The 25,712-nt window shown below is 36.7% G+C and overlaps 3 protein-coding genes across 5 annotated transcripts in view; 1 reads left to right on the top strand and 2 right to left on the bottom strand.

The window, feature by feature from the left end:
• The window catches only part of si:ch211-26b3.4 (connector enhancer of kinase suppressor of ras 2), a 34,800-nt gene extending 19,219 nt beyond the window's left edge, over positions 1 to 15,581 (bottom strand). For both annotated transcript variants that reach the window (XM_052556153.1, XM_052556154.1), the window contains exons 1-5: positions 14,705 to 15,581; positions 5,057 to 5,220; positions 1,033 to 1,235; positions 613 to 700; positions 460 to 501 (exon numbers count right to left, since the gene is read on the bottom strand). In XM_052556153.1, coding sequence (XP_052412113.1) covers positions 460 to 501; positions 613 to 700; positions 1,033 to 1,235; positions 5,057 to 5,220; positions 14,705 to 14,768 — 561 coding nt within the window. In that variant the 5' untranslated portion in view covers positions 14,769 to 15,581. The remainder of the gene's footprint in view (positions 1 to 459; positions 502 to 612; positions 701 to 1,032; positions 1,236 to 5,056; positions 5,221 to 14,704) is intronic.
• Positions 15,582 to 16,539: 958 nt separating this feature from the next.
• Positions 16,540 to 21,107, bottom strand: si:dkey-237j10.2 (uncharacterized protein LOC568721 homolog). 2 transcript variants are annotated; one of them, XM_052556150.1, is made up of 3 exons: positions 20,945 to 21,107; positions 20,021 to 20,213; positions 16,540 to 18,808 (listed from the first exon to the last, which is right to left on the bottom strand). In XM_052556150.1, the coding sequence occupies exons 2-3, from the start codon at positions 20,178 to 20,180 to the stop codon at positions 18,162 to 18,164; spliced, it is 807 nt and encodes a 268-aa protein (XP_052412110.1). In that variant the 5' UTR covers positions 20,181 to 20,213; positions 20,945 to 21,107; the 3' UTR covers positions 16,540 to 18,161. The 2 variants fall into 2 exon arrangements, with proteins under 2 accessions (XP_052412110.1, XP_052412111.1); XM_052556151.1 differs by having other exon boundaries at positions 20,021 to 20,229; positions 20,945 to 21,101.
• A 499-nt stretch (positions 21,108 to 21,606) lies between these two features.
• Positions 21,607 to 25,028, top strand: hmgn7 (high mobility group nucleosomal binding domain 7). The gene is made up of 6 exons (XM_052556152.1): positions 21,607 to 21,822; positions 22,678 to 22,704; positions 23,016 to 23,045; positions 23,530 to 23,577; positions 23,703 to 23,810; positions 24,157 to 25,028. Exons 1-6 carry the CDS (start codon positions 21,808 to 21,810, stop codon positions 24,214 to 24,216), a joined length of 288 nt encoding a protein of 95 aa, XP_052412112.1. The 5' UTR covers positions 21,607 to 21,807; the 3' UTR covers positions 24,217 to 25,028.
• Positions 25,029 to 25,712: the final 684 nt, after the last annotated feature.

Here is a 25,712-nt window from a genome sequence, read left to right as displayed (position 1 = left end):
CTTCTTCACTTTACTTGTAAAAGTCTTCACAACTACTATATAGTAAAAATATACTATCAAATTAAGTCTTATAACTAGCCTGTAGGGATAGAGGATGTTTATAAAGTGGCCAAATGATGTCTATGTTAATGTCTCATAGGACATTTTCTTTACCTAGAAGTAGGACTTAGACAGTTTCACAAATCAAACAATACACATCTAAAAGGTTAGGTAAAATATGTTAGCCTGAATGCATTGTAAGTCCCTTTGGATAAAAGTGTCTGCTAAATGAATGCATTTAAATTTATCTTTAAAAAAAAAAAAATTTGACTTTCTCTTTGGCTTTCTATAAGGCTTTCATTTTTTATTGCATTACTGAGTCAAAGTAATTGCCTGTGGTTTTCCAAATTAGATGCTCTCAATACAGTTAATCTGGAGTTTACAAATTTGTGTGTGTGAAAAGACTTTAGAAACACTTACCACGTGTAGAATCTTATTCTCAGTTTCATACACTGTGCAATCCTGAGAGGAAAAGAGAAACATATGTACATTGAAATAATACTAAATGACTGTGCTGTTTGTGTGTGTTGAATACCAAAACACTCACACTCACACACACACACACACACACACCTGCTGTACAATTGTGGTTAGCTCTAGACAGAGCTGAACAATGTTGTTCTTCAGCACTGAGTACTCAGAAACACTGACAAATGGAGACCTGCAAACAAAGCAAAACACACACACGAAGAGATGAACACAAACAACTCCATACCAATCAACAAGAGTTGCATTTTTCTCTTTTTTTTTCACATTTTAGACATGACCTGACCCAGGCTGGATTTAAAAGCTACGTTTTTGGATACTTTCCATTATACAAGCAAACATTAGTTTGCTTTCCATTCGTTATTTTGGGCAGCTTATCCAGGCGGTTTGACTCACTTTTGATTCAGTATCATCAAATGCGGTTCAGTTCTATGATATTATATGACTGTCAGGTTTGTTCTGTTCAGCCCAGGTGAGCTCATGCCCTTTTCAGATCTGTTTAAGTACCTGTCCAGCCAGGCTAGTAGATTTTTAGCTGCTCCAATGAGGTCAACGACTGAAGTCAGGAAGTCGTTGGGAAGGCGTCGCGACACCCGTCCGTCATAATGTCCCCCACGGCGGCGGCCCGTGATGAAGTTCTGCAGATTCTTAGCGGATGCATTGAGTTTGTGTGACAAAGTCCGCAAATTCTCGGTCTCTAGACCATAGTTCTGCAATGGGAGATAACAAATGGTTGAGGTATTTATACTACCATTCAAAAGTTTGAAGTCTTTAAGATTTTTTTTTATTTTATTAAGCAACCATGCATTTAATTTAGCAAAAGTGACAGTAAAGACTTCTGTGCTGTTTTCAAATAAATGCTTTTCAGAACTTTATATTTATCGAAGAATGCTGAAAATAAAGAATGTATAAAGCAGCACAAGTGTTTTTTACTGTTATAATAAGAAATGATTTCTGAATGATCATGTGACACTGAAGACAGAATTAATGGCTGATAATGATTAATTTCAAAATATATTTAAGCTGAAATTGTAACAATATTTCACAATATTATTATTATTATTATTCTATTTTGCCTCAGTGAGCAAAAAAAGATTCTTACATGACATTAAACAAATCTTACTGACCCCAAACTTTAGTGTATGTAGCTAGACAAATCCTGATAGATGTATTATTTTAAAATGTTCTTTTCACTCCAAATTCCAATATCAGTTTTGTCGAAGATCTTATGGCTGATTTTATCATTGAGACACTGTGTAAGTGTAAGAAGAAGAAAAACCCATCAAGCTGCATTCTCACAGCATGTACAGAGGGTCATCACTACACGTTAACAAAGTTACTCAGAAATAAAAGACTGCCTACGCTGTGAAATGAAATAAAGCACACAATCAAGTCTCCATTCATATCTGGCAAAGGCACTACTCAGAATAAATGTCATTTTCTCAGAACTGCTGCTTGGAGAGGATGGAACTGCAAAACCCATCATTTCTGTGAATCGATCGGCTGAATAGTTCAATCATTGGACCATTCTGATTCACAACTGTTTCAAAGCTTTTAGTGGCAAACAGAAGATCTTCTCACATTTCTTTCGGGTTTGTTTATAGTATTAATGAGCTGGACCCAACAACAGGAGGGGTTTTCTGACTCTCCATTTTTTGTTTGTTGGTACCTGCAGCACTGATGTGTCATTTTATAATCCTGACTGTTGTTCTCTTATCTAAGCACCACAATCGCTGCATAAATTAGAGCCACAATGCATATTAATATGCAGACACCCATTAAATGTTCCAACCATTATTATAAATAGAACATTATATAAATAGGTTCAACAGTAAGATCTTTTTTATGTTGTTCATGGCACCTGCTTAAAAGCTCTCCAAGGCATCTTTAGAATTGAAATACGTTCAGGTAGCTGTATGTCAGAAAGAATAGTGAAAGATTTTAAAAGAACAAACCCTGTAAGGTCTGCAGAATCCTGTGAGGATTTAGGAATGATCTGGTGACAGGTGACTCTTGTTTTAAAGAAGGTTCAATGCAACATTTATGAGGAGAAAAAGACTTTAAGATGGTGCATCAAAGGGCAGCCATTGTGTGTTTTTGGTTTTTTAATTCTGTTCACCTCATGATACCCAATAACATATTCCAACGAGATTCTGTAATGCATTTTTTATATTCTATTGTGTAGACTGCTGAAAAATTAAGTATAATTTTTAGGCTGAATCCAATTTATGCATTTAATGAACTTTGGATGTGCTTCACATGGTCTGTGTCAGTGCATGGTAATATCAGGGATGATGAAATATTTCTGTTGGGTCTTGTGAGGCATGCACTTTTTTCAAATATTATTTTCTTTTAAAGCCAAAACCCTAATTTTAGCAAAGTGGTTGACAGGCTGGTAACTCTAATGTACAGTAGGGGAAATATTTATTTGATCCCCTTCTGATTTTATAAGTTTGCCCACTTACAAAGAAATGAAGGGTTTGTAATTTGTATGGTATGTTTATTTTAACGTATAGAGACAGAATACCAACCAAAAAAATCCAGAAAAAACACATCATATTAAGGTTAGAAATTGATTTGCATTTCAGTGAGTGAATTAAGCATTTGATCCCCAAGCAAAACATGACTTAGTACTTGGTGCAGAAACCCTTGTTGGCAAGCACAGAGGTAAGACGTTTTTGTAGTTGGTCACCAAGTTTGCACACATCTCAGGAGGGATTTTGATAGATTCTCTCTAAATCCTTAAAGTCCATGTAAAGTCAATATTAAATGTGTGTTCTGAGTTTATTCCCACCACAGAAAAACCACCCAGCCAAATTTGAATCCTAAAAAAAATGGAAAGTGAATAAAATAAGCTATCAAGATCTTGACAAACATAAGCAGTATTCTCTGCTCTCAAACGCTGGGGGCGTGTCCACTGGCAGCACTGAAACCACGCCCACGCTCAACTGTCTTCCTCTGCAGCTTATTTAAATGAGGAGACCAAGCTGTTTTGTAAGTTATTGCAACCAGGTATTATGCATTTATGTGATGGAGGCATAGAAAGCTAGCAACATCTAAGTGGTGCTTTTTCTATTTTTCTTGAGCCACTCCCATTTAAGCCAATTGTGCTGATCCATAGTCTTGTCTCTGACATCCTTTGCCAGCTCTTTGGTCTTGCCCATGGTGGTGGGAGAGGTTTGAATGGAAGATACAGATTGTGTGGACAGATGTCTTATAAACCTAACAAGCTGACATTAGGAGTAACATCTGAAAGTGACAGGACTAATCTGTGTTCCACATGGGAACATAACCAATCTGTGGGAGCCAGAATTCTTGCTGGTTAGTAGAGGATCAAATACTTGTTTAACTGAAACGCAAACTTTATATAATGTGTTTTTTTTCTGGATTTTTTCTTACAAAATCAGCATGGGATCATATAAATATTTCTCCCACTGTATAAGATACCATTTTAACAGTGCCGATAGCCTTATGCTCAGCACACTGAAATACAGCACAGTGTGCTACAGGCATCCTGAGTTTGAATCCTGACTCGAGGACCTTTCCGGATCCCATCCCCATCTCTCTACCACTTCAGTTTCAGTTCTGATCTGTCCTGTCATAATAAACGCAAAAATGCCAAAAATAAATCTTTAAATATATAACATTTTAAATTTATGTTGTATATATATCTATATTTAATATATATACTTTAAATCAAAGTCCGTAGAAACAGGCGTTTCAATGTTAAGTTGTGTTATTGTTTACTACTATAAAGAATTTGTAAAAGTTGTTTTCATTCATTTAAATTAAATTAAAATAAATATGTAACATTTGTTATTAAACATTTGGATAAAATGTCAATATAAAATGACAAAAATGTTCAAGTTGTTTGCGTTAACGTACTAAAATTACTGACTAAAATCTAAATATAATAAAATTAAATATAAATTCAAATGAACTAAAATAAAAACTAATAAAATGTCCAAAAAATGTGCTTTTTTTTTTTTAGAAAATAAATAAAATGATAATAAAAATATGAAAATGAAAAAAGAAAGTAATACAAAATAAGTCATCGCTGTTTATATTTCTGAAAGCTATTTCAAAAACCTTTGAAAAATTAGCTGTCATCTATGATCAGATATAAAATTGTTTTGGACCCCATTTGCATTTATTGCTGTCCACTTCTTATTGTTTAACTCCAACTAGCTCTTTACTAAAAAAACGGAATTCTGCTTGAGATGAGTTTGCATGAACAGCAGTGAGGATGTTATCTCCTCCTCTCTCCCTCTCTCTCTCTCTCTCTCTCTCTCTCTCTCTCTTTCTCTCTCACTCTCTCTATGATGCATGAATTCCTCCCCCAGCCAATCAAAATCAAAAACGCATCTTCCCTTCCCTCCACACACTCCCTCCTCTTTTTGTGTACTGGTTGGGAGATCCCCGCTGGGTGCTAATCATTCAGTGTTAAGCGGAGTTTGATTAAAATGTCTGTTGTGTCATTAATACAAAACAAACACATCATTATCACAGCCAGTCTCTTTTACACACACACCAGTGCGCAGAGTAAGTCCACAGCCTCCAGAATGAGCTCCTGGTGTCCGATGCGGGTCACGCCAAGCTCTTCCAGCTCCTGATGGGTGATGTGAAGCAGCTGCTCTCCGGTTATCTGCTCTCTCTCAAACGTCCTCATATACTGCAGCAAACAATCGTCCAACCCTGAGAGACAGAAAAGTGCAACACAACCATGTGATCAATTCATTTATGTCATGAAATAAACTTAAAACGTGACCCAGTGTAATGGTGCTTCTCTCCATATAGATAGCTGTCATTAAGATGATTAATACACAACGCTCACACACAAAAACACTGCATGCACACAGTAAACCTGCCAGTGATGTCAAGTGGCTAATTCCTGTAACAGTGTGTGCTTTATCCTAAAAAAAGATGATACACCACTTAGTGATTACAGACACGTCTCTCAAAATGAGACACACACCTGCATTTCTCTCTCTCACACACACACACACACACACACTCTCTCTGGCTGAGAGACTCTTCAGATGGAACATTCAGAACTCGGGGATACACACACGCTCTGTCCTTCAGAACCAGTTCTGTGGTCTCAAATGCACACACAAGATAACCTGTGTTAGTTTCCTGACTTGTATGTGTGTGTGTGTGTGTGTGTGTGTGTGTGTGAGTAGGATGTCCTTCAGCTAAACAGACTCTCTCTCGTGCTCATTCTCTTCATTCTCTCGTTCTGCTCCAGCTATACGGGCTGCTTGGCAACCGTTGCTTAGAGACGGGGAGGTAAGCCTGCACAGGGAATGATAAAGGCCTCCATTTCCTACACACACATACAACACATCCATACTGGAAAGGCACACTCATACATACATTGCAAACATAGACGTGCATTTCACACACAAGATGTTTTAACAGCTTAAGGAGATTTTTGTGATTTAAGGAAGCATTTGTAACATCCAACAGAACTGCACACGGTTAACGCTCCCCCTGTATGCCATTGGTTGGATGAACAGACCATTAGGTGGGAATGGTGTACAATGGTTGCCAAAATTATTAGAACAGTAGTATTTTTACTGGCTGAAAATTGGTTTTAAGTCAGTTAGTTCTATCTTTTGCTGTAGTATAATCGGCAAAATGAATGTTTGGAAATGTAAACTGACACACTACAGCAAAAGATACAAATAACAGATTTTTAGCTGGTGAAAATACCAGTGTTCTAATTATTTTGGCCACCACTGTATTTCTGGACTAGGTTTTATAAAAATAAAAATGAAATATTTAAAAACATATTTCTATTGCAAATTTTCCTAGTAAAAAAGAAATATATATTTTATAAAAACATTCATTTCATACTAAGTATAGCTCTCTAGTATAGAGAAATGTTTACTGACATATGGTTCGAAACTTTTTTATATAAAAATTCTTATTACTTTATTCTCAGTAGTACTTGTGTACAATGCACATTTCTAAATATTAAGCCTAAAATGTGTTTTAATGTCACCATTGATCAGGATTGTAGATCTTTGAATAACAGAAGTCTTTAAACGCAAGATATTTCAAGTGTGCCTGAAGTATATTTGCAGTAGTTCCACTTCAGCACAAACAAATATACTTGAGTATATCTTTAGCTGCACAATTAAAATGCACAAAATTAGTTTTTCCAATTGAGTAGACTTTAAGTATACCATTTTAGAATAAAAAAAGTACAATTACTGAGTATTTTTAACTATGTAAATATGTTCATGTATTTTAAGTATACTTACTCTTAAATAAATGTATTTCAAATATATTTTAGTATATTCATTTTTTATAAAATGAATTATATATTTTATAAAATATTATATAAAATAATATTTAATATAGCCAAATGTGCACTGAAATTGTAAGTAAATTTCACAAATAATTATAAAGAAGCAGCAACACATGAAAAAACAAGAAACTTTTAAGTAGGAAGAGTCAAACTGAATGTTCTCAAAAGCCAAACCCAGCAGTCTTTGTTTTATAGGTAATAAAGGGCCATATTTTGGTTTTGGGAGTCCTTAACAACAGGCTGACATGCATGTAAGGTCAAAAAACACTTTCACTGTCTTGTAATATGCATTTATTTTTACCTTACTTGCTCAACAACTCCCAAACAGTGGCTCAATTATTCTTTTTTCCAAACCCCTCTTTTCCATGACGTTAATCTGTGGTGATTGGTCGATTGGGCTCATTTTCATTTCATCATGGGCCTGTAATGCCTGATAAAGCAGTGTTTGTGAGCGCAGTATTGCTTTGTGTACAGCGTTACCGGGGAAACAGCTATTTTACGGCTCCAAAAGCGGCAACTAGTGGCAAAGAATGAATCTGCATTTTCGTTCAGACCAACGCGAAAAGTCCAACAAGTGGGCGGGCAATATGCTAATGTTTCATGTTGTCGTCAACAGGAAACGGCTTGGAATTCGTTTTAAAAAAGACTCGATTCAGTGATTCAGAATCAACTCTTTCTTTTGAGAGACAATAACTTTATACACGGTGCATCAGATTTGTTACACACTGCATGAAAGGGAATTAAAATCCATGAGGGCACTTTAAATCTTTAAAATATCAGTTGTTACAGTGTGATTTTTAAGTCTTAGATCAGTTAGAAATAACAGATGTATAAACTCCCTTTTTTAACCTTTTTCCAGTGTCATTGTCTCAGCATATTAAGCTAGAACTGCAGACAGTACTTTATCATAGTAAAAAATGCTTATTATCATGCATAATTTCATTCAATTCTCTGTGAGTATAGCCTCCTTTAAGACACACACACACACACACGCACACACAATCTCTTCAAGTCCACGCTTCTGGTTTACAGCCCACCATCTCACATCTGTGCTAACACATTACTCCACGCTGATCTAAGAACAGCTGACAAAGGGAAAATGTATCAGGTCCCTCCCACTGAGAGAGGTGAGTCATCGTGAGGAAACCCCTTAGAAAAGGATCAAATGAAACACACATGCTCACAAACATCCAAGCAGTCCATGCTGCTGTTTCATCTTCTGATACACCCCACTGTGGACCACCTGTATTTAAAATTCATCGATCATCCCAGTTGAGCGCACATGAAACGTCATTAATGTATCTGCTCTCTAGTCTTTTTCTTTCATGACATCACTAATATGTTCTACATCCCCACTCCATTAGAATCTCTATTATATTCTCTATTAGACAGTAAATACAGTTAGAATGTTACAAACATTTTTTTTTATTTCCAATAAATGACATTTTGAATGTTCTATTCATCAAAGGATCCAGAAAATAATACATTACAGTTTTCCTACAAATATTAATCAGCACAACTGTTTTCAACTGTGGTGGTAATAATAAGAATGAGTGCAAGAAATGAGTGTTCTGTTTAGTGAGAGAACCTGACCTTGAGAGCTTCAGGAAGAGCAAGTAATGAGTGATAAAACACTCAGTTCAGATAAGGTTAGGAAGAGCAGAGTCCTTTCCCCACCAATGCAGTCAATTTGTTTTGGGTTTATTAAACTGAAGGCATTCATCATATAAGTTATTTTGCAGTGCTTGAAACAGCACAGGAGAGAATATTTAAACGTAGTCTATCTTCTAAACTGGCCTGACCTCTTTGGTTTTGAGTTCACCTTTATTCTCATGTCCCCTTCAGACAGCCAGTCTATATTAAGAACCACTGTGTTCTTAAAAAATCCCATGAAAAGGCTTGAGTACGAGTACAGTGTTATTTCATATTCAGCCTTCCAGTAGCTCATAGTAGAACACAGTGCTAGCAATGCCAAGGCCATGGGTTTGATTTGCAGGGAAAGCAAGAAATGATCAAATGTGTACCCTGAATGCAATGTAAGTCACTTTGAATAAAAGCATCTGCTGAATAGATGTGAACATGTCCTGGTGAAACAGCGTGTTCTAATGTGATATTTTAAAAATGCACGTTTCTTTTTCCTTTCAAATACATGGATTAAAACGATTATGGCCTCAAATCTAACATGAACTAAAAGCCATGAATGTCCAGATTTAGATTTTATGGGTCTGCTTTAATTGTGCCCAACAAAGTTAACTTGATGAATAGATTTGCCAGATTGCAGTGAAACTGAATCTCAACTACAAGTTCTAAAAAATTTTCTCTTGAATAAGAACAATGCAGCGTTCAAACTTAATACTAGTATACTGAAAATGCTTGTATACATTAAGAAACATTCCAAACAGAAATATGCTATTTTGTTCAAACATGATCACAATGCATGTATATATACATATACGTACATACCGCAGGTAAAATAAGTATTGAAAGTAAATATATTTCTTAAGGTGCTGTTGACATGAACTTTCACCAGTTGTCAGAAACAACCAAAGTGATCCACAAAGAAAGCGAAACAAATAAGTTCAGTGTGTAGTAAAATGGAATAACACAGGGAAAAAGTTTTGAACACACTTACTGAAATTCACACTTTCTACTGTTTGGACAAACTAGTCAGGTGTGATTTTGACCCATTCTTCCATACAAACAATCTTCAAATCTTGAAGGTTCTATTTGCCTCTTCTATAAACTATAATCTTTAGTTCTTTCTATAGATTATCTATTGAATTCTAGTCAGGTGATTGGCTGGGCCATTCTACCAGCTTTACTTTCTTTCTCCGAAACCAAATGAGAGTTTCCTTGGCTGTGTGTTTGGGATCATTGTCTCACTGAAATGCTACCCTCAGATTTTTATCAAGAATGTGTCAGTACAGTTTTCTATTCATCCTTCCTTCAATTATATGAATTTTGCCAGTGCTACACCTTGATGTTTTGGGGTGATGTGCAGTGAGTGCCATTATTTTTGTCTCATCTGACCAGACTATATTCTCCCAGTATTTCACAGTTCATGCAGCAAACTTTAAATGAGCTTCAACATGCTTTTTATTCAGCAATAGAGTCTGCATACAGGCCACAGCGGTTGAGTGCATTACTTATTTTCTTTTGAAACAATTGTACATGCTGATTCCATGTCTTTCTGAAGCGCTCCACAAGTGTTTTTTCAACTCTTCTGATAATTCTTTTCACTCCTCCATCAGAAATCTTTTGAGGAGCACCTGGTCATGACTGGTTTATGGTGAAATGATGTTCTTTCCACTTCCGGATTATGGCTTTATTGCTCACTGGAACATTCAGAAGTATAGAAATCCTTCTGTAACCAATGCCATCAGTATGTTTTGCAACAATAAGGTTGCGAAGGTCTTGAGAAACCTCTTTGCTTTTACCCATCGTGAAATGCTTCTAGTGTGACACGTTGGTCATCAGAGGAGGAGCAGGATTGCTTTCTAATTACTGATAGATTTCATATGGTGTTTTGGCTTTCCATGCCTTTTTGCACCTCCCTTTCTTCATATATATATATATATATATATATATATATATATATATATATATATATATATATATATATATATATATTTTTTTTTTTTTTTTTTTTTTTTTTTTTTTTAATGCAATGTCTTAAGTTTTTTTTTCTTCTGATGAATTTATGACACAGCAAATTAACGGTAAGGTTGAACACTTTCTATTATAGGATACAGTATTTAGGGCAGTGAGCTCTATTGTATAATGCACATTTTGGCAAATCTATTACAGCTCATCTGGGATTTCCATGCTAACAGAATTTGCGCACGCTATATACTGCAGAAACAGTGAAATCAGGGTAATTCAACACTGACAAGATGGGCTTTTATTCGAACTAAAAACATAAATTGGACTTGATAAAACAGAGCTATGGCATTCCTTTTTGCAAGGATACAAAAATGTGGAAGTATGGTCTGTAGTTTTCTGTTATCTGGCAAACTTTTGCTGACAAATAAATTGAAATCTCTGCGCAGGCAACACAGGGAAAAGTACACATTGTTTGTTAACAAATACTACTTACATGTAACAACACAAACCCTGTTACAAATCTGAAAAGTTATGCTTTAAACGCCTGACCAAGGACCTGGTGAATTGTTATTTAACCCTAAAATATGAAGAGATAAAAACAAGTTGAATAGGTTTGCAAATGAAATGCCTAGGTCTCTGGAAAGATTTTATTAGATGAAACAGGTGCACCACTAGGGCTTATGGACTGTGCACTCAATTTGTTAAAAGAGAACAGTGGAGATAAATGCTCTGATAAGCGACAGTAGAGTAGCAGTAACAATGAACCCTAGGAAGAACCACTGCAGACAGATAATCTCCAAATAATACATGTTGACAATGTGTTTTTTTTCTTTGTTTGATTGTTTTTCTGTTAAACTAAACACTTATCATTGCTACAACCAATATATAATGCGTCCTTAAGGAATAACCTCAACAACAACAAAAAAATCACTGAACTGCTGAACTAAATGCAGAGCCACAGTCTAACTGTCATCTTGGGGTTTAAGACCCTATCATATGTCAACCTGCATGATGATTTCTCAAATGTAAGCTGTAAAGGTCAAAACTGGGCACTCAGCAGAGTTTTACATTACAAGATGTCTGTAATGTTAGAGGAGGCAGGTTATCATTACAGACATCATCAGCACATGCCACATCTCTGCACCAATGCAAGTTTTTTTTTTTTTTATTGGCATTCTACCAAGGGTGAAAAATGAAGAATGAAATATACACATAACAGAAAAATGGCAATGGCAGCGAGCCAAAAACTGAAAATAATAAATACAATTTAGGATAAAAACAGTACACAATAAACACAAAAAAAGCAAACCAGTCATGTTGACAGACATTTAATTGTGCAGGATCTTAACAAATTTGATGCAAAGTTTGAAAATAGCAAGCATGCATGCCGGCAAACTGACCCTGGAACAGGTGCTCTGAGGTCTGACAAACTCTTTGTCAGCAGTAATTGTGAAAATTATGCACAAGCAGCTACTTTACAGTTGCACCTGAGACACTGAACCGAGTTCCTGAAAATGGAAACCGTCCTGCGCAACTGGCCGTGAAACCTAGTTCTCTAAAATGCAGAACTAATCAGTGATCCTGCACTGCTTTTAAACAGCAGATTTTTCATTTTATTTAGTTTATGAATTTGAAGTATGTCAAGAAGTGATCTTTAGTTTGAGATATCCTCCCAGGTTTGTACACAAAAACAACAGTGTAGACAGATTTACTAACAAATGACTCTTATGAACCAGTACTTTTCTATTAATCAAAATTCACAAATAGTTTGCCTCTTAACAGCTATCTCTTTTCAGTGAACTAAAAACATATAAATGATTCTTTATGAGCTGGTTCTCTTTAGTGAATCAAAACCAAACAACATGATCAGTGTAATCTGATCTACAAACATGTGAGTTTTATCAGTCATGTCTTTAAAAAAATTAGTTGGACAGGATTTACTGAATACTGCGAACATTGTGTGTGTAAGATTCTGAAGGAAACACAGATTCATTGATTACATTAACTTACATGGCAGTAATACCAATAATAGCAAAGAAAGAGAAAATGTTCCATCATGAGACATGAGAGCCATATAATGGACATAAATCTACATGCACCTAAAAAAAATTAATTACAGTAAGGCTGTTTTGGAAAAAAAGATCACAAGCATTATTGATTCTCCTGTGTACACGTATTCATTATTAGATTGGTGGCAAAGGTTATCTGACCTTTGAAATGCTCATTTGGTAGAGAATATGAGCAGCTGAATGTCATGTGCACTAATGCCCTTAAACTTCACTTCAGATTACGTCTGATCTCGCTGGTATTTTGGCCCTCTGTCTCTCCACCACAGCTGCTCCATTATGTTCTACTTATAGCATCTGTGTATCATCCATCAATGTGTCTTTACATGTCATCTGAAGAGGAACATGTCATTGATGGAAAAGGATTTCCAATCAGGTGACTGTGTTGCTTTTTAAAATGCCATCAGTGTTTCCCAAACAGGAAAGGCCAAGTCCACATCCCTGAGCTATGAGTGCATGACAAAACCGGCACGGTCTGCATTCCTGTCTGGAAGCAGCATACGGATACTCTCTCTTGCCTTCTTCTGGAGAGTGTGTATGGGGCTGTTTTAACCTATATGCCTTAAAACTAAGTATAATTGTGACCTTCTCAATACTTAGGTAATTTATACTCAAATAAATAACTATATCAATTCTGGGTTTCCTAGTACTACCTGAACAGACAGTGGTACATATTTGTTTTGTCATTACTAATACTAATATTGTAAATGAACTATGAAGTAACCATTCTAACATGTCGTAGCATATGACAAGAAGAAAAATAATTGTTACCAGTGGCATAAATGTATATCTTCCAGTTTTCCTAGTTCTAACTGAATATACAGTAGTACATATTTTTCTGTTTTAATTCTACTTCTATTTCTACTTATAATTTAACTACATTTTAAAAGAAGTCATTCTGACTAGTGATTAAATTGATAGTGATATAACAAGTAAAAAGCAACTGTAACTGGTGAACTAATGAGAATTGTTGCTAACCATTGCGACAAACACTATGGTTCTCATAAAAATAAGTACATGTAAGGGTGAAATAGACAATAACTATTAGGATTCTTATTAGTACATAAGAAATAAGTAGGTCAGCTAGTACATATACTGTATTTTTTTTCTAAATAAAACAAAGATCATTGGAGTTTTTACAAGAAAATGCAATTTAAAGTGCTGTTTAAGTGTCCTTGCTATACATGTTACATGTACTTATTATTATAATAACAATAAATTATGCACAATTGCATGTAAGTTACCTTAAGCCTAACCCTAACAATATAGTAAGTACGTGTAGCTAATTAATATTACTTAGTACTTAAATATATAATTACAGTGTAACAAGGACACCTTAAAATAAAGTGTAACAATGTGTTAAATGCTGTTTGTTTGTAACAAACCATTTTTAGTTACTAAAACAGATATGGGTAACAGTACTATCAAATTCAAGTAAAAAATGTGCAGTCTGTTCTCAGTAACAATGGAATAGTTATACTTGTGCAAGAGACTAGAAGCAAAGCAATAGGCACTATATGTAGCCTACTGTGAAAAAGTTAATAGATTGTAGTCAAGCATTGAAAGGAATTGAAACAATTTCTAGTAAATCTGAAAAAAAAGAAGATACGTATATTAAACCCTATCTAGTCACATAAACAGTGATATAAGTTATTTAAAGGAATAAATGTTCGCAATGGGGGCACTGTTAAAGCTCAGCTGGCTTCCACAGATACCGTCATCCCTCTTCTAGTCCCTAGATTACGCGCATCTGCAGAGCAGCACAGCGCGCGACGGCCTGGTTCTGTCCATGGTGCTAGTTATCACTGCGCGAGGGGGAGATTTATTCACTGAGGCTGGAAACAGCCTCTCTGTTTCTTTCTCACTGTCACTATCTGCGTGCGCACGCACGAATGCACGTATGTGTGTTTGTTTAGGCGCTGTATGAAACGCCATAACGTCCTTTGTGCCATTATAACCATTTTGGCTCATCTTTTTGCAAAACAGAACACGCATCCCCAGACCACACGCACACCCCCTCTTGCGCGACGCGTGTAGCGCTGTGCGGATCACACACATCATGGTGCGCCGAGCAGACGCGCAAAATGGCACACAAGCGCGATCAATACCTCACTGCAAGGGACTCTTCCCGCTCACCCATTCCTCTCCCACCGGCTATAGGTCATGCAGAGACACTGCGGGGGGCGTATTTTACCTTTCATCCAGTCCAGCACCTGCTTTGGGGACCATTTGCTGATGGGTTCCATGACCAGCGCCATGGCTGGTGTGCGTTGATTTCTCGGCTGAATTGCGTATGGAACGCGCGGACCATCCGAACCCAGAGAAACAGAACGGAACCGCCGTTAGATCACAGGGGCACATGTGATTCCGTTGCATTGACGGAGCCTCGCTGTTGGATACATCCTCGCGGAGGACTGCGACGGTGAGAGATCCACGCTCGCAACTCTACCCGGCCCCCCCTCCAGCGCTCTCTCCCTCTCTCTCTCTCTCTCCCTCCAAAGTGATCACCTACTTCTCCAGTCTACCGAGTGGAGATGCAGAGGGGAAAATATGTCTCTCGTCCCCCTCCCTTCCGCGCTCACAACGCTGCAGTATCACATGGGTCAGCGGTTCCGTGAGCGCGGGGACTGTTCGGTCACACTACCGATAAACGCTGAACAGCTCCGCTGGGTCCGATACTGAGCGCGACAAGCAGCCGAGTGCTTTGCAAACGACTACTTGGTATGCGTGCTTGCATGCGTCTCTCTCTCTCTCTGGGTTGGACCGTTTTGGGTCTACGCGAGCTCGCTCCTGTGTCCGCGTCTGGAAAATTTATGCGCGCCCGTTCGCTTACGTCACCGCAGCCCAACATCACTCGAATAGCAAAAGTCGGAGTGTGCGCCTGCTGGAACTGCAACCGATCGAGCCAGGGAAACCGGGTCACCCGATAAAATAGACAGAGAACCCAATTCTTAGCTGCTCATTAAAGATCGGAAAGGCACAGAAAGACAATCAGAGTGGGGGTCCTGGGGCTCTGGTTATGGAGCAGTAACAGATAAGGACGACCGAGATTATAGAAAAAAAGAAATTCTTTAAAATATACACATGTGCCTCTAAATATGTACAGTCTTTGGGCTCATATTGGTTTTATATAGGCTACTTTTCTCTAAAATATTGATTTAATGACAGATGTAACCAAATGGAAATTACTAAAATACTATGTACATTAAATTCAATTCTACATTGTGAAAAGCACTATGCAAATACATGATTTTAATTATTCATTGTTTAAACATTTTTAAGGTGACTGAAAGAAAGAAAATTACAAAAGCTTTTTGCTTTTTTTATTTCAAAATTTCATTTTCTTTATTATTTATTTTATCATTTTAAGAATTGTCATGAATTTAATTGAATTTATCATTTAAGTCTTCGGTTACATAAAATTCGACTGAAGACTGAATTCATTTTAATTCAGAAATTATAAAACTTGCCAAGTACATCTCAAAAGAGGGCGTTGAGTTATTTGTCTATAAATAGCATTTATTTAAAATTAAACATTTTATTATTTTTTTAAATGTAGCAGAAATGGCCATCACATAATTGACCCATATGCATTTACATTCCTGTCCCGTACCACAGGACATCAAAATATGGCAAGGGAATAGAATGAATGTTATTCTAGCCTGAGCCGTTTCCAGGACTAGTGGAGAGAGAGAGAAAAAGAGATAGTTGTCCATCTGGTATTATGGTTTACCACATGGTGCTAGGCTAAAGAGCCCGTTTAGATGCCCACAGAGCAGCTACAAGAGTGTTAAGTAGCCATGTTGGCACAGAACAGATTAAGACACACACGCAAACACATTTACAGTTAACAGTTAATCCTGTTGATGATGCTGTGAGTTTGTCTTCTGTGTGTGGTGCCAGGATATCAGCATGCGCGCACACACACACACACACACACACACAAACACACTCATGGTCCATTAACTGTTATGTCGGTGCCTCCCTAAATGTGATGTCACAATGACGTCAAATCAGTATGTCAGCACATTCATAGCAGTAAAGGCATTTAGGTTTTATTTCTCACATCCATTACTACATTAATGCATTGCTTAAAATAACATATTTGAATGCAGTGCGTGTACTTTAGCTATAATCATCGATGTAATATATACAATTTTAATTTTCACAGCTCTGGATGAAGGGCAATGTCATGGACAGTATGACATAACCTTTCATCTTGACATTGGCCGCCGTTCCCGAAGCTCCCAGAAGAGGGCGCCAGCAATAGATCAGCCAGCGTTTTTTCTCCGTCTGTGTGTCATTTTACAGTATGAACAGCAGGTGTCAGTATTTAATAACAATTATTGAAAAGTTACACATTATTAGAAACATTATAATAAACACAATAAAAAAAAATAATGGATGTAACTGAATTATGGCAACATAACCGAGGACATAAGTTAATAAAGTTTCAATTTCTTTTCAAACACTTCTTTAGGATAGTGAAAGTGTAGCAGTCAGCAGCCAGACTGAGGGAGAAAAACATGATTGGCTGTTTAGGAGGAAGTGGTAACATCTATAAAGGTCTATACACAGTATACACATGACTGTGTGATTTTGGTTCCTCTTCTCCCAAAGTATCTTGTGCTATTAATGTCGATGGAGGCTACAGTGGAAGAGGCTTGGAGAGGATGGGACAGATATTTTGATCTTTCTGAGTTTGCAATTGTTTTGTCAATTTGTTATTCTCTGAAGGTTGGAAAGGGTGAATTTAGAGAAATATTAATTAAACTGTCAACAAAATTTGTAAATTAAGCAACAAAAAAAAAACAGCTTACAGTTTACAATTGGGGGCTAAGCAAGGAAGCATTAAATTGATCAAAAAGTTACAGTAAAGACATTTATATTGTCACAAAAGATTTCTATTTAAAATAAATTCTGTTCTTTTGAACTTTCTATTCATCGAAGAATCCTGAAAACAAATTATGTATTATAATTTCCACAAAAGATTTCACAACTATTTTCTGAATTGATGATAAGAAATATTTCTTAAGCTGGAAATCTGCATTTTAGAATGATTTCTGAAGGATTGTGACACTGGAGACCAGTGATAAAAACTGCTGAGAAATTCAGCTTTGCCATCACAAAATAAAGTTTTTATATAATGAATATATTAATTTGTTTTATAAATTTATAACAAAAAAAAACTTATTTTAAATTGTAATTATATTTAACAATGTTGTGGTTTTATTTTCGATCAAATAAATATATATATATATATATATATATATATATATATATATATATATATATATATATATATATATATATATATATATTTATAGTGTATAACTTTACACAGATTAAGTCACTATTTCTCATGTTAACACAAATTATATAAATCAAATGCCTATACTTTCGAAACATGATGTATGTTAAAAGGATAGTTCACCCGAAAATGAAACGTTGATGTTTATCTGCTTACCTATCTGCTGTGTACTTCATTGTTATCATAGTTATCAACATGCCACAAGTGCTGTCAGTATTGCATACAGAACATTCCTTTAACAACACAGATAACTTCAAGTATTTGTGTGTTGGGCAAAAATCAGGAGCCCAACATCAGAAATGTTACAAGGGCAGGATCTCTGTGTATTTCATGTGGTGGCTTACTCAGCTTCTGAGATTCGCAGCACAGGTGAGCTGAAGTGTGATGTGGCTGGTGCTGAACAAGCGCTTAAATACTGCACAACATTATTGGATGAAGAATCCAGCTCTTCTTCCTGACTGGGTGTCTGTTCTTTGGCTACAGTCAGGCTAGTAGGCACCAGTGCCGGCATGACGTCAGTGCTCAGCAATGATGATCCACAGCACGCCATGTTATGCATGTGCTGACAAAACACCTCCAGCATTTGGACTTCTAGATAGCCATTCAACATGGAGTTGGTAAGCCTTCTCTCCCAGCCAGGACTCTGAACACTTTCCATGACAAGATACTCCTCGTCCGGCTGGGTTACAGCCTCTGCCTGTTGACCTGCTTCCAGAGAGGGTTCCAGAGAGCTTAGGTCCTGTGATTGTAGCAGTGGCCCGGCGTCTGGTGGATTGAGCAGGTCTGGGTTATGAGGGCTGCAGTGCTCCAGCCGGCCACCAGCAAGCCGGAGGTCTGGATAGTTTTTGCAGAAGCTGGGACAGCACCAGGAGCCAAACAGCATCATGCCCAAGTGATCCTCCCCGCTACAGCTGAGAATGGGCATACCGTTGCTGGGTGCAGAGGCTCGGTACTTCCCTTGCTTTTCCAGGCATTCAGGCCTGCCAGCTGACAGGAAGAGAAAACAGGTCAGGCACCGCTATAACAGCCTCATCTTTTAAAAAAAAGCCTGAAGCAAAGTGTCTTAGTTCACTGAATGACTGTTTTAATTTCGCCATACAAATGCCGCTTATGTGCAATTCACTTCACAATTCACAGCTAAATGAGGAAGCACTTGGAAAAGTTTGACAAAATGTTCTTATTTAGTTTTTATTTTATTTAAACCTCTTATTTTAAGCCTCTTTTGCATTGTCATAGCTGTAAAGCTGAATTGGAAAATGAACAAAGATGCTAAAATGGGCTTTGTGAAGAATGGTACACATTTTTTTATGCACTATTGCACGTTACTATCACTTAAAGTCGACGTGCAAATTACATTCTGATCATCTTCTTCTTAATTGCAAAGTGAACCTGAGTAACGAGTCAAAAAAGAAATTTTGTCAATGTGGAATTGATTGAATCGTTGTCTTGCGAGTTGATGCAGTCTCATGTGATTGACAAGTTGTTGGGAGGGGAAGTTAATGTTTTTGATTAAACAGGGGCACATGAATCTTAAAAAAAAAAACATTGATATCCATCTTTTATAATAAACACCTTGATATTTCATGAAAAATAAGAATTGTCCATCTTGATTGTTTCATGGTGACTTTAAATGCATGGTTCATTCCAAAATAAATGTGTTGTGTTCATTTACTCACCCTCATGTCATTTAAAAACTTGCATACATATTTCTTTCTGCTATGTAACACAGAATATAATGTTTTGAAAGGCTCAGTGTTTTTTGTCTATAAAAATAAAATTGTCTTGGACCCCATTTATTTACATTGTATGGATATTCAATTGACAAAAAGTCTTCTTTTGTATTCTAAAAAATCATACAGGTTTGTAATGACTTAATTTTCATTTTGTACATTCTGCATTATAATTGTTCTGTAAACTCTACTCAGTTTAACACCTACATTTATGTGGCTTTTCAGTCTGTGAGCAAAAATGCTCAGCAGCATCACACTTCCCTCCTAAAATGTATTTTTACATATACTGACTGTTCCTTGGACCTTGGCCACTTTTGTATTCTATAATTAATTTTCCTCTATTGTTCAAATTAAATAGCTAGTTTCCATTACCTGGCATAAAAACAAAAATCTCTTAATGCCAACAGTCAGATTAACATACATTTATTTTTACACAACTTCATCCTAATAACCCAGAATGGTCTCTCACCTCTCACAGTTCGTGGTGTCAGAGGAGATCTGGCAGCGGCGTTCGCTGCACAGGGGTCAGGACGGGTCATGGGGGCGGATGAGTGTGTATGAGCACGTCCATCATGATTTGTGATGTCTTCTGCGCAGTTCAGAACATGAAGGAAGGCTTCTCCGAGCATGATAGTATTTCTATAGTCTTTGATGATAGCCTCCTACACAGAAAAGCAGCTTCAAATGAAACAACATTTTAATACTTACATCATAAAACTGCGCATAATCAAACATAACATCAAGCATAAAATGAAATCAAACTGAAAAGAGGAATTTACCAGAACTGAATGACCGAGTTATGGAAACTTCGCACACACACACACACACACACACTGAACATACTGATTGCACTTCCTTCCTCTATAAAATGATTTATATTAAAAGGATTAGAAGAATGAAATTACACAATTTTAAGGTAAAGTTCATCCAAAAATGAAAATTCTATTCACCCTCAAGTTGTTCAAAATTTGTATGCATTTCTTTCTTCTGTTGGACACAAAATCAGATATATTGAAGAATTTTTACAACCAAACAGTACAGACATCCACAGTATGGACAAAGAAAAATACTTTGTGAGTCAATGGCTACCATCAACTGCTTGGTTACCAACATTCTTCAAAATATTTTATTTTGTGTTTAACAGAACAAAGATCATAAAGGTTTGGAACAAGAGAAGGGCGAGCTAATGATGACAGAATTTGTTTTGGGGTCAAATTTTCCTTAAAGACTTAGAATTTAGAAGATTACTACAATTTTATCACTTTAACCAGATCAATTAAATAACCCAAATTTACTGTTCAAATCCTTTAGACAACAAGTGAACAAAAAACAGCATATAATTATATAGTCACAACTGTCTATTTATATAAGCTATATAATAAAAGAAGCTTACCAAATGTTTTAGAGTAGGATGCCTTGTAGGCTTATGACTACAGAAACAGAAATGTTTCCAATGTATAGTCACTTTTGGATAGTCAGTTTATCTATCTATCTATCGCTGAGATGTTTTCTCTGATCGGGTGTCTCTGCTCTGTGTAGCAACAGAGGAAGTAAGCAGTTATATATCTCGCGCGCACACACAAACACATCCGCACCCAAACACTTACACAGATTAGGCGTCTGCTTTAATAAAGCAGAACTGAGAAAATTCTTGTGGCTTTCCTTCTCTATAACAGATTACCACATACTAACCGAAAGTGCAAAAAGAGCTAACTAAGATACCTAAGATACCTCTGCTCACCTGCTTCAAGAAATTTAGTCAGCAATTAGTTAACTTCAGTAAGGCAGAGATGCTGTGGCCATACAGTGCACACGGACAGTTATGAAGGAGGCTGACTTTATTACCGGGCTTAAACGGTATGCTATTCCTCCTCACTTCAGTATTGTGGGGCAGAGCTTTATTTAGTACAGAAGGCGCGTAAAACTATAGGTTTTTAACGTGTTGGAAGGGGAACTTTATGCAGGAAGGTACGCCGCTGGATTTACAGCTCAGGATTTCGCGCGTAAAAGCACAGCGGAGGTAAGAATCTGCCTCTTCAGTGGCGGACCTAGACGCCCGCTGATTGGACAAGCGAGACGTCAGTCACAGCGTGGCCCCGCCCCCACCCTCCCATTCAACCACTGGTTCTAATGTAGCCCTGTGTTTACTACAGAATTAGTGCATAGCGGACGACAGTCTCCTGAACTGTGAACTCCGAATCACAAAAGATAACCTGTTAGTTTTGCATAAAAGAAGAAAAATATCCCAAACTCAACATGCCCAAGAGAAAGGTATGTAGAAAAGCCGAGCGCGGCGTACGGCTACACTTTTGCCCTTACTAATCAGTCGTGAAATTAGGAAGCCCTCGAGACAATGTTTTTTTAATAAAAAACCAGGCGACTTCTTTAGAATCAGTGAGCAGGTAAAAAATCGTTGTCATTTTTCCGATTTTTTCCCGCCGGATCGCGGTGTTTTTGTCGACGGTGGGGCGTTAAGCAGAAGGGTTTTAGTGGAGCAGAGCTGTGCTGAAGCTCGGCTTGATCTCATGCCCGTGGAACCGCAGCCATGCTGCCCTCTCTCTCTCCATCTCCAGCACAGCGCGACGCGAAAACCGACGATTATAAGCGCAATCGTGCCTCAGTCGCCGTCGAATTGTGATTAAAAAATAGCTGGATAGCTCTAATTTTCTGAATGGTGTCAATTTTGCGAAAAGACGGTCGCGTTTTTAAACAATTTTAATGCATTTTCTTTGTTCGCCGTGGAAGAGGGGTGTCATGACGCCTGCTTGCCGCCAGGCGGCAGCGCTGAGGCGGGATCATCGCGCCCCTCCTCCTTATTAAAATGTGGAGCCCGAGTGAAATGCTCCATGAAAAATAATTAATAAAAAAGTTGACGCACCATTTTGCGCTTCTGTCCGCTGAAAAAAAAACTTATTCACGAATATTCAGTTAAAGCTAATTTAAAGCACGAAAAAGCTAAAAAAAAAAACAAGTTTTGTCAAACCAGCATGTTGCTCACATTTACAAACGTGCAGAACAGCACATCCCAATGTTTCTACAAGTTTCATTTTTGTTTTTCCCGCCCTTTATGTTAATAAAATCGTAGCTCATGTACTAACTTGTGATATTTGTTTTGCTGATTTGCAGGGAACTGATGGAGAAGTCAAGGAGGAGGTGAGAAAGGAAAATTACTAAAATTTCTAAAGCAATTATGGGTTGCATATTCAAGTAATCAAAACCAGTATTTTATGTATACATTTACATTTATTTATTTAGCAGAAACTTTTATCCAAAATCGAATTACAAACAAAAAACCCAAGTAATTTGTCATTAGAGCAAGTAATATTTGTAGTACACTATGCCAAGTTTAAAGTATAAACTTGCTAAATACACAAACTATAAGTGACATGAGAACAAGGAACAATTCTTTATTTTTTTTATTTTAATAAATAATAATATATTTTTTTTCTTTCTTCCTCTTGTAGCCTCAGAGAAGGTCTGCTAGATTATCAGCGGTAAGTTATTCTATCAAAGAGATTTTTTTATTTTACCATTATACATTGTTTTTAAAACTTTTCTGATCTCAAAAGACTTGAGGAACTTTAAATATAGCTTGGAAATAGTTTTTAACACTTCTTGTGTTAATTGACAATTGAAATTACCACTGATCTCAGAGCAACAAGGTCAGAAAACATAATATCTGCCCAAGTTTTTATTTTCAGCATATATATATAGATAGATAGATATATAGATAGATATATATAGATAGATACACATAATTATTATTATTTATTTTATTTTATTTATTTTTTTAACTTCAGCATAATTTTGCCAGTCATTTAAGATGATGTGTTGAATTCAGGATAAAGCAGATCAACATAGGCCATTCTGTGCATTATTTCAACTTTTTATTATGAACGTGTATTGTTTACATATTATTTTTTTTATATCAAAAAGTACATTTGTGGATTAATAAATCATGTTATTGTATCCCTTCAGAAACCAACACCTCCAAAACCTGAACCCAAACCGAAAAAAACTCCCAAGGTATTTATGCTATTCATAAACACATGACGCTCATGTATCACTCATCTGTCTCCATGCTTTGGTGTGTAATCTCATATGTAATTCTCTATATTCATTCTTTTGCTCTGTCGTTTCCTCTCTGGCAGAAAGAGAAGGAAGTGAACGATAAAAAGGAAGACAAGAAAGCAAAGGCAAAGGCTGAGGAGTCCAAGGAGGAGAACCAATCAGAAAACGGGGAGACTAAGACCAATGAGGTGTGTGTGTGTGTGTGTGTGTGTGTGTGTGTGTGTGTGTGTGTGTATATATATATATATATATATGTGTGTGTGTGTGTGTGTGTGTGTGTGTGTGTGTGTGTATACAATAAGTCTACCTCAAAAAGCACCTATCATACATAAACATGTCATGTGTATGTACGTTTTATTTCAGATTGCCGAAGTACTTAGTAACATAGTTCAAATAATTCCTCAGAAAGACACTGACAGTTTAAACTAAGGAGAATTTTCTTATGTTGACCTCCTTTTTTTTGTAAAGAAAGATTCTGATTGGTGCAGAGGCAGTCCTGCTTGATTCTGATTGGTTGTCTGTTTTATTACACAGGTTGAGAAAACTCCAGACGAAGCGGCAGAGGCCGAGAAGGAGGACCCGAAGACAGAGTAGCACCACATCTGTCCATCCGTCCGCCCGTCCATCCTTTGCCTTTCCCCTCTTACCTTTCTTTTATCTTCCTCTCTCTTTCCCAATATTCTCTCTCCCTCTCCAGCTCTCTCAACAACCTCCTCTCTGCCCATCACCACCAGAGGAATATTTTTATCAGCGAATTTGTAAATACTGGTTCAGGTTTTTAGCACAAAAATGCTGACTAAACGACTAAATGAGTCTTGTGTTCGGCCGCGGCTGTATCAGGTGTCTACAACGTGAGAGGTGTGGAAAAAGGCGGCGTCTTTCTTTCGTTTTGTTGATTTTCTGTTCTGTTTTTCTCTCTTCTTTCATTTTAAGCGGATGGTTTGTAGATTGGTTTTGGAGTGGGAGGTGGGAGGAGGCTCTCAGTCTGTATGTCCGTTAGTGCTCGTGATGTTTCTCTGGAGTCTGTGATGTTTCTGTATGGGGTTTGTTTTATTTTTCTTTTAAACGTAATTGATTGTCTTTAAGAAAGAGGAACAAGTTCAGCAAATGGAGAAGAAAAGAGAGAAAACAACTATAAAGACAAACTGCTTACATTCCAGGTTCAGCATTAGATGGTGACTCCTGGCTTTTTAAGAATCATACCACCTTTGCAATTTGTCGAAACATAACTGGGCCAGAAAAACCCTTCTGTTGTTATAGAGGACTTTTTGAAACTACGGGATTCAAAGAAAAAGAATTTAAAGTGTTTTTTGGAATTTTTTTAACTCTGAAAATTCATCTTAGTGTCCCCTATAATGCTTTCGGTCTCACTCAATAAAAATCCATCATTGGAGTTTTCCTCACAATGTCTGCTGTGGTCTTTTACACTGACTGTATATTATACAATTGTAAATTATTATTGTTAAGGAATTAAAAACTGGTTTCTATGCATATGCTGTTCTATAATCAGTTATTATGTGTTAATAAGTGGTTGGTGCAGTATATATATAATTGTATAACTCATAGCAGACTTTACTGCATTTATATCTTAACAAATTATCCTAATCACTTACAGTTTAGACAAAAAGATGCAAAAGTGCAAATATAAGTTATGGCTCGACTAATATGCATAATACAGAATAGGTTTTTACTTTGAAGGTCTTTGCGTATTCCATGAAAAACTAAATTCCACATTCTGCTAACGGGTGAGTATTTTCTCAAGCTAATGTCCTTTGAAATCATTTATACTTTTTTAGCAAATGAAGACAAAACTTTATTTCTCAAGATTTAAAAATATTAATTTTGTACCTATTTTCCATCAGTTAAAATGCATTAAGACTAAGCAAGCCTGCAAATATGTTGGGATGACGAGGGACCGCTCTGTTCATTTGTACATTTTCCACTCCCCAATTTTATTGGTGTTTCTTTCTTATTTATTTGCACTTATGATTGCTGCTATAAATGTATATTAAGTGTATCATGTTCAATTTAAAACGGTTATGAGAAAAAGCGGAAAGAAAGCATAAAAAGTATTCAGAGAAAACAATCAT

The sequence above is a fragment of the Carassius gibelio genome, chromosome B5 (genome assembly GCF_023724105.1).
Source record: "Carassius gibelio isolate Cgi1373 ecotype wild population from Czech Republic chromosome B5, carGib1.2-hapl.c, whole genome shotgun sequence".
NCBI classification, from domain to species: domain Eukaryota; kingdom Metazoa; phylum Chordata; class Actinopteri; order Cypriniformes; family Cyprinidae; genus Carassius; species Carassius gibelio.
The sequence above is the reverse complement of the archived record's forward strand: the minus strand, read 5'-3'. Positions and strand labels throughout refer to the sequence as shown.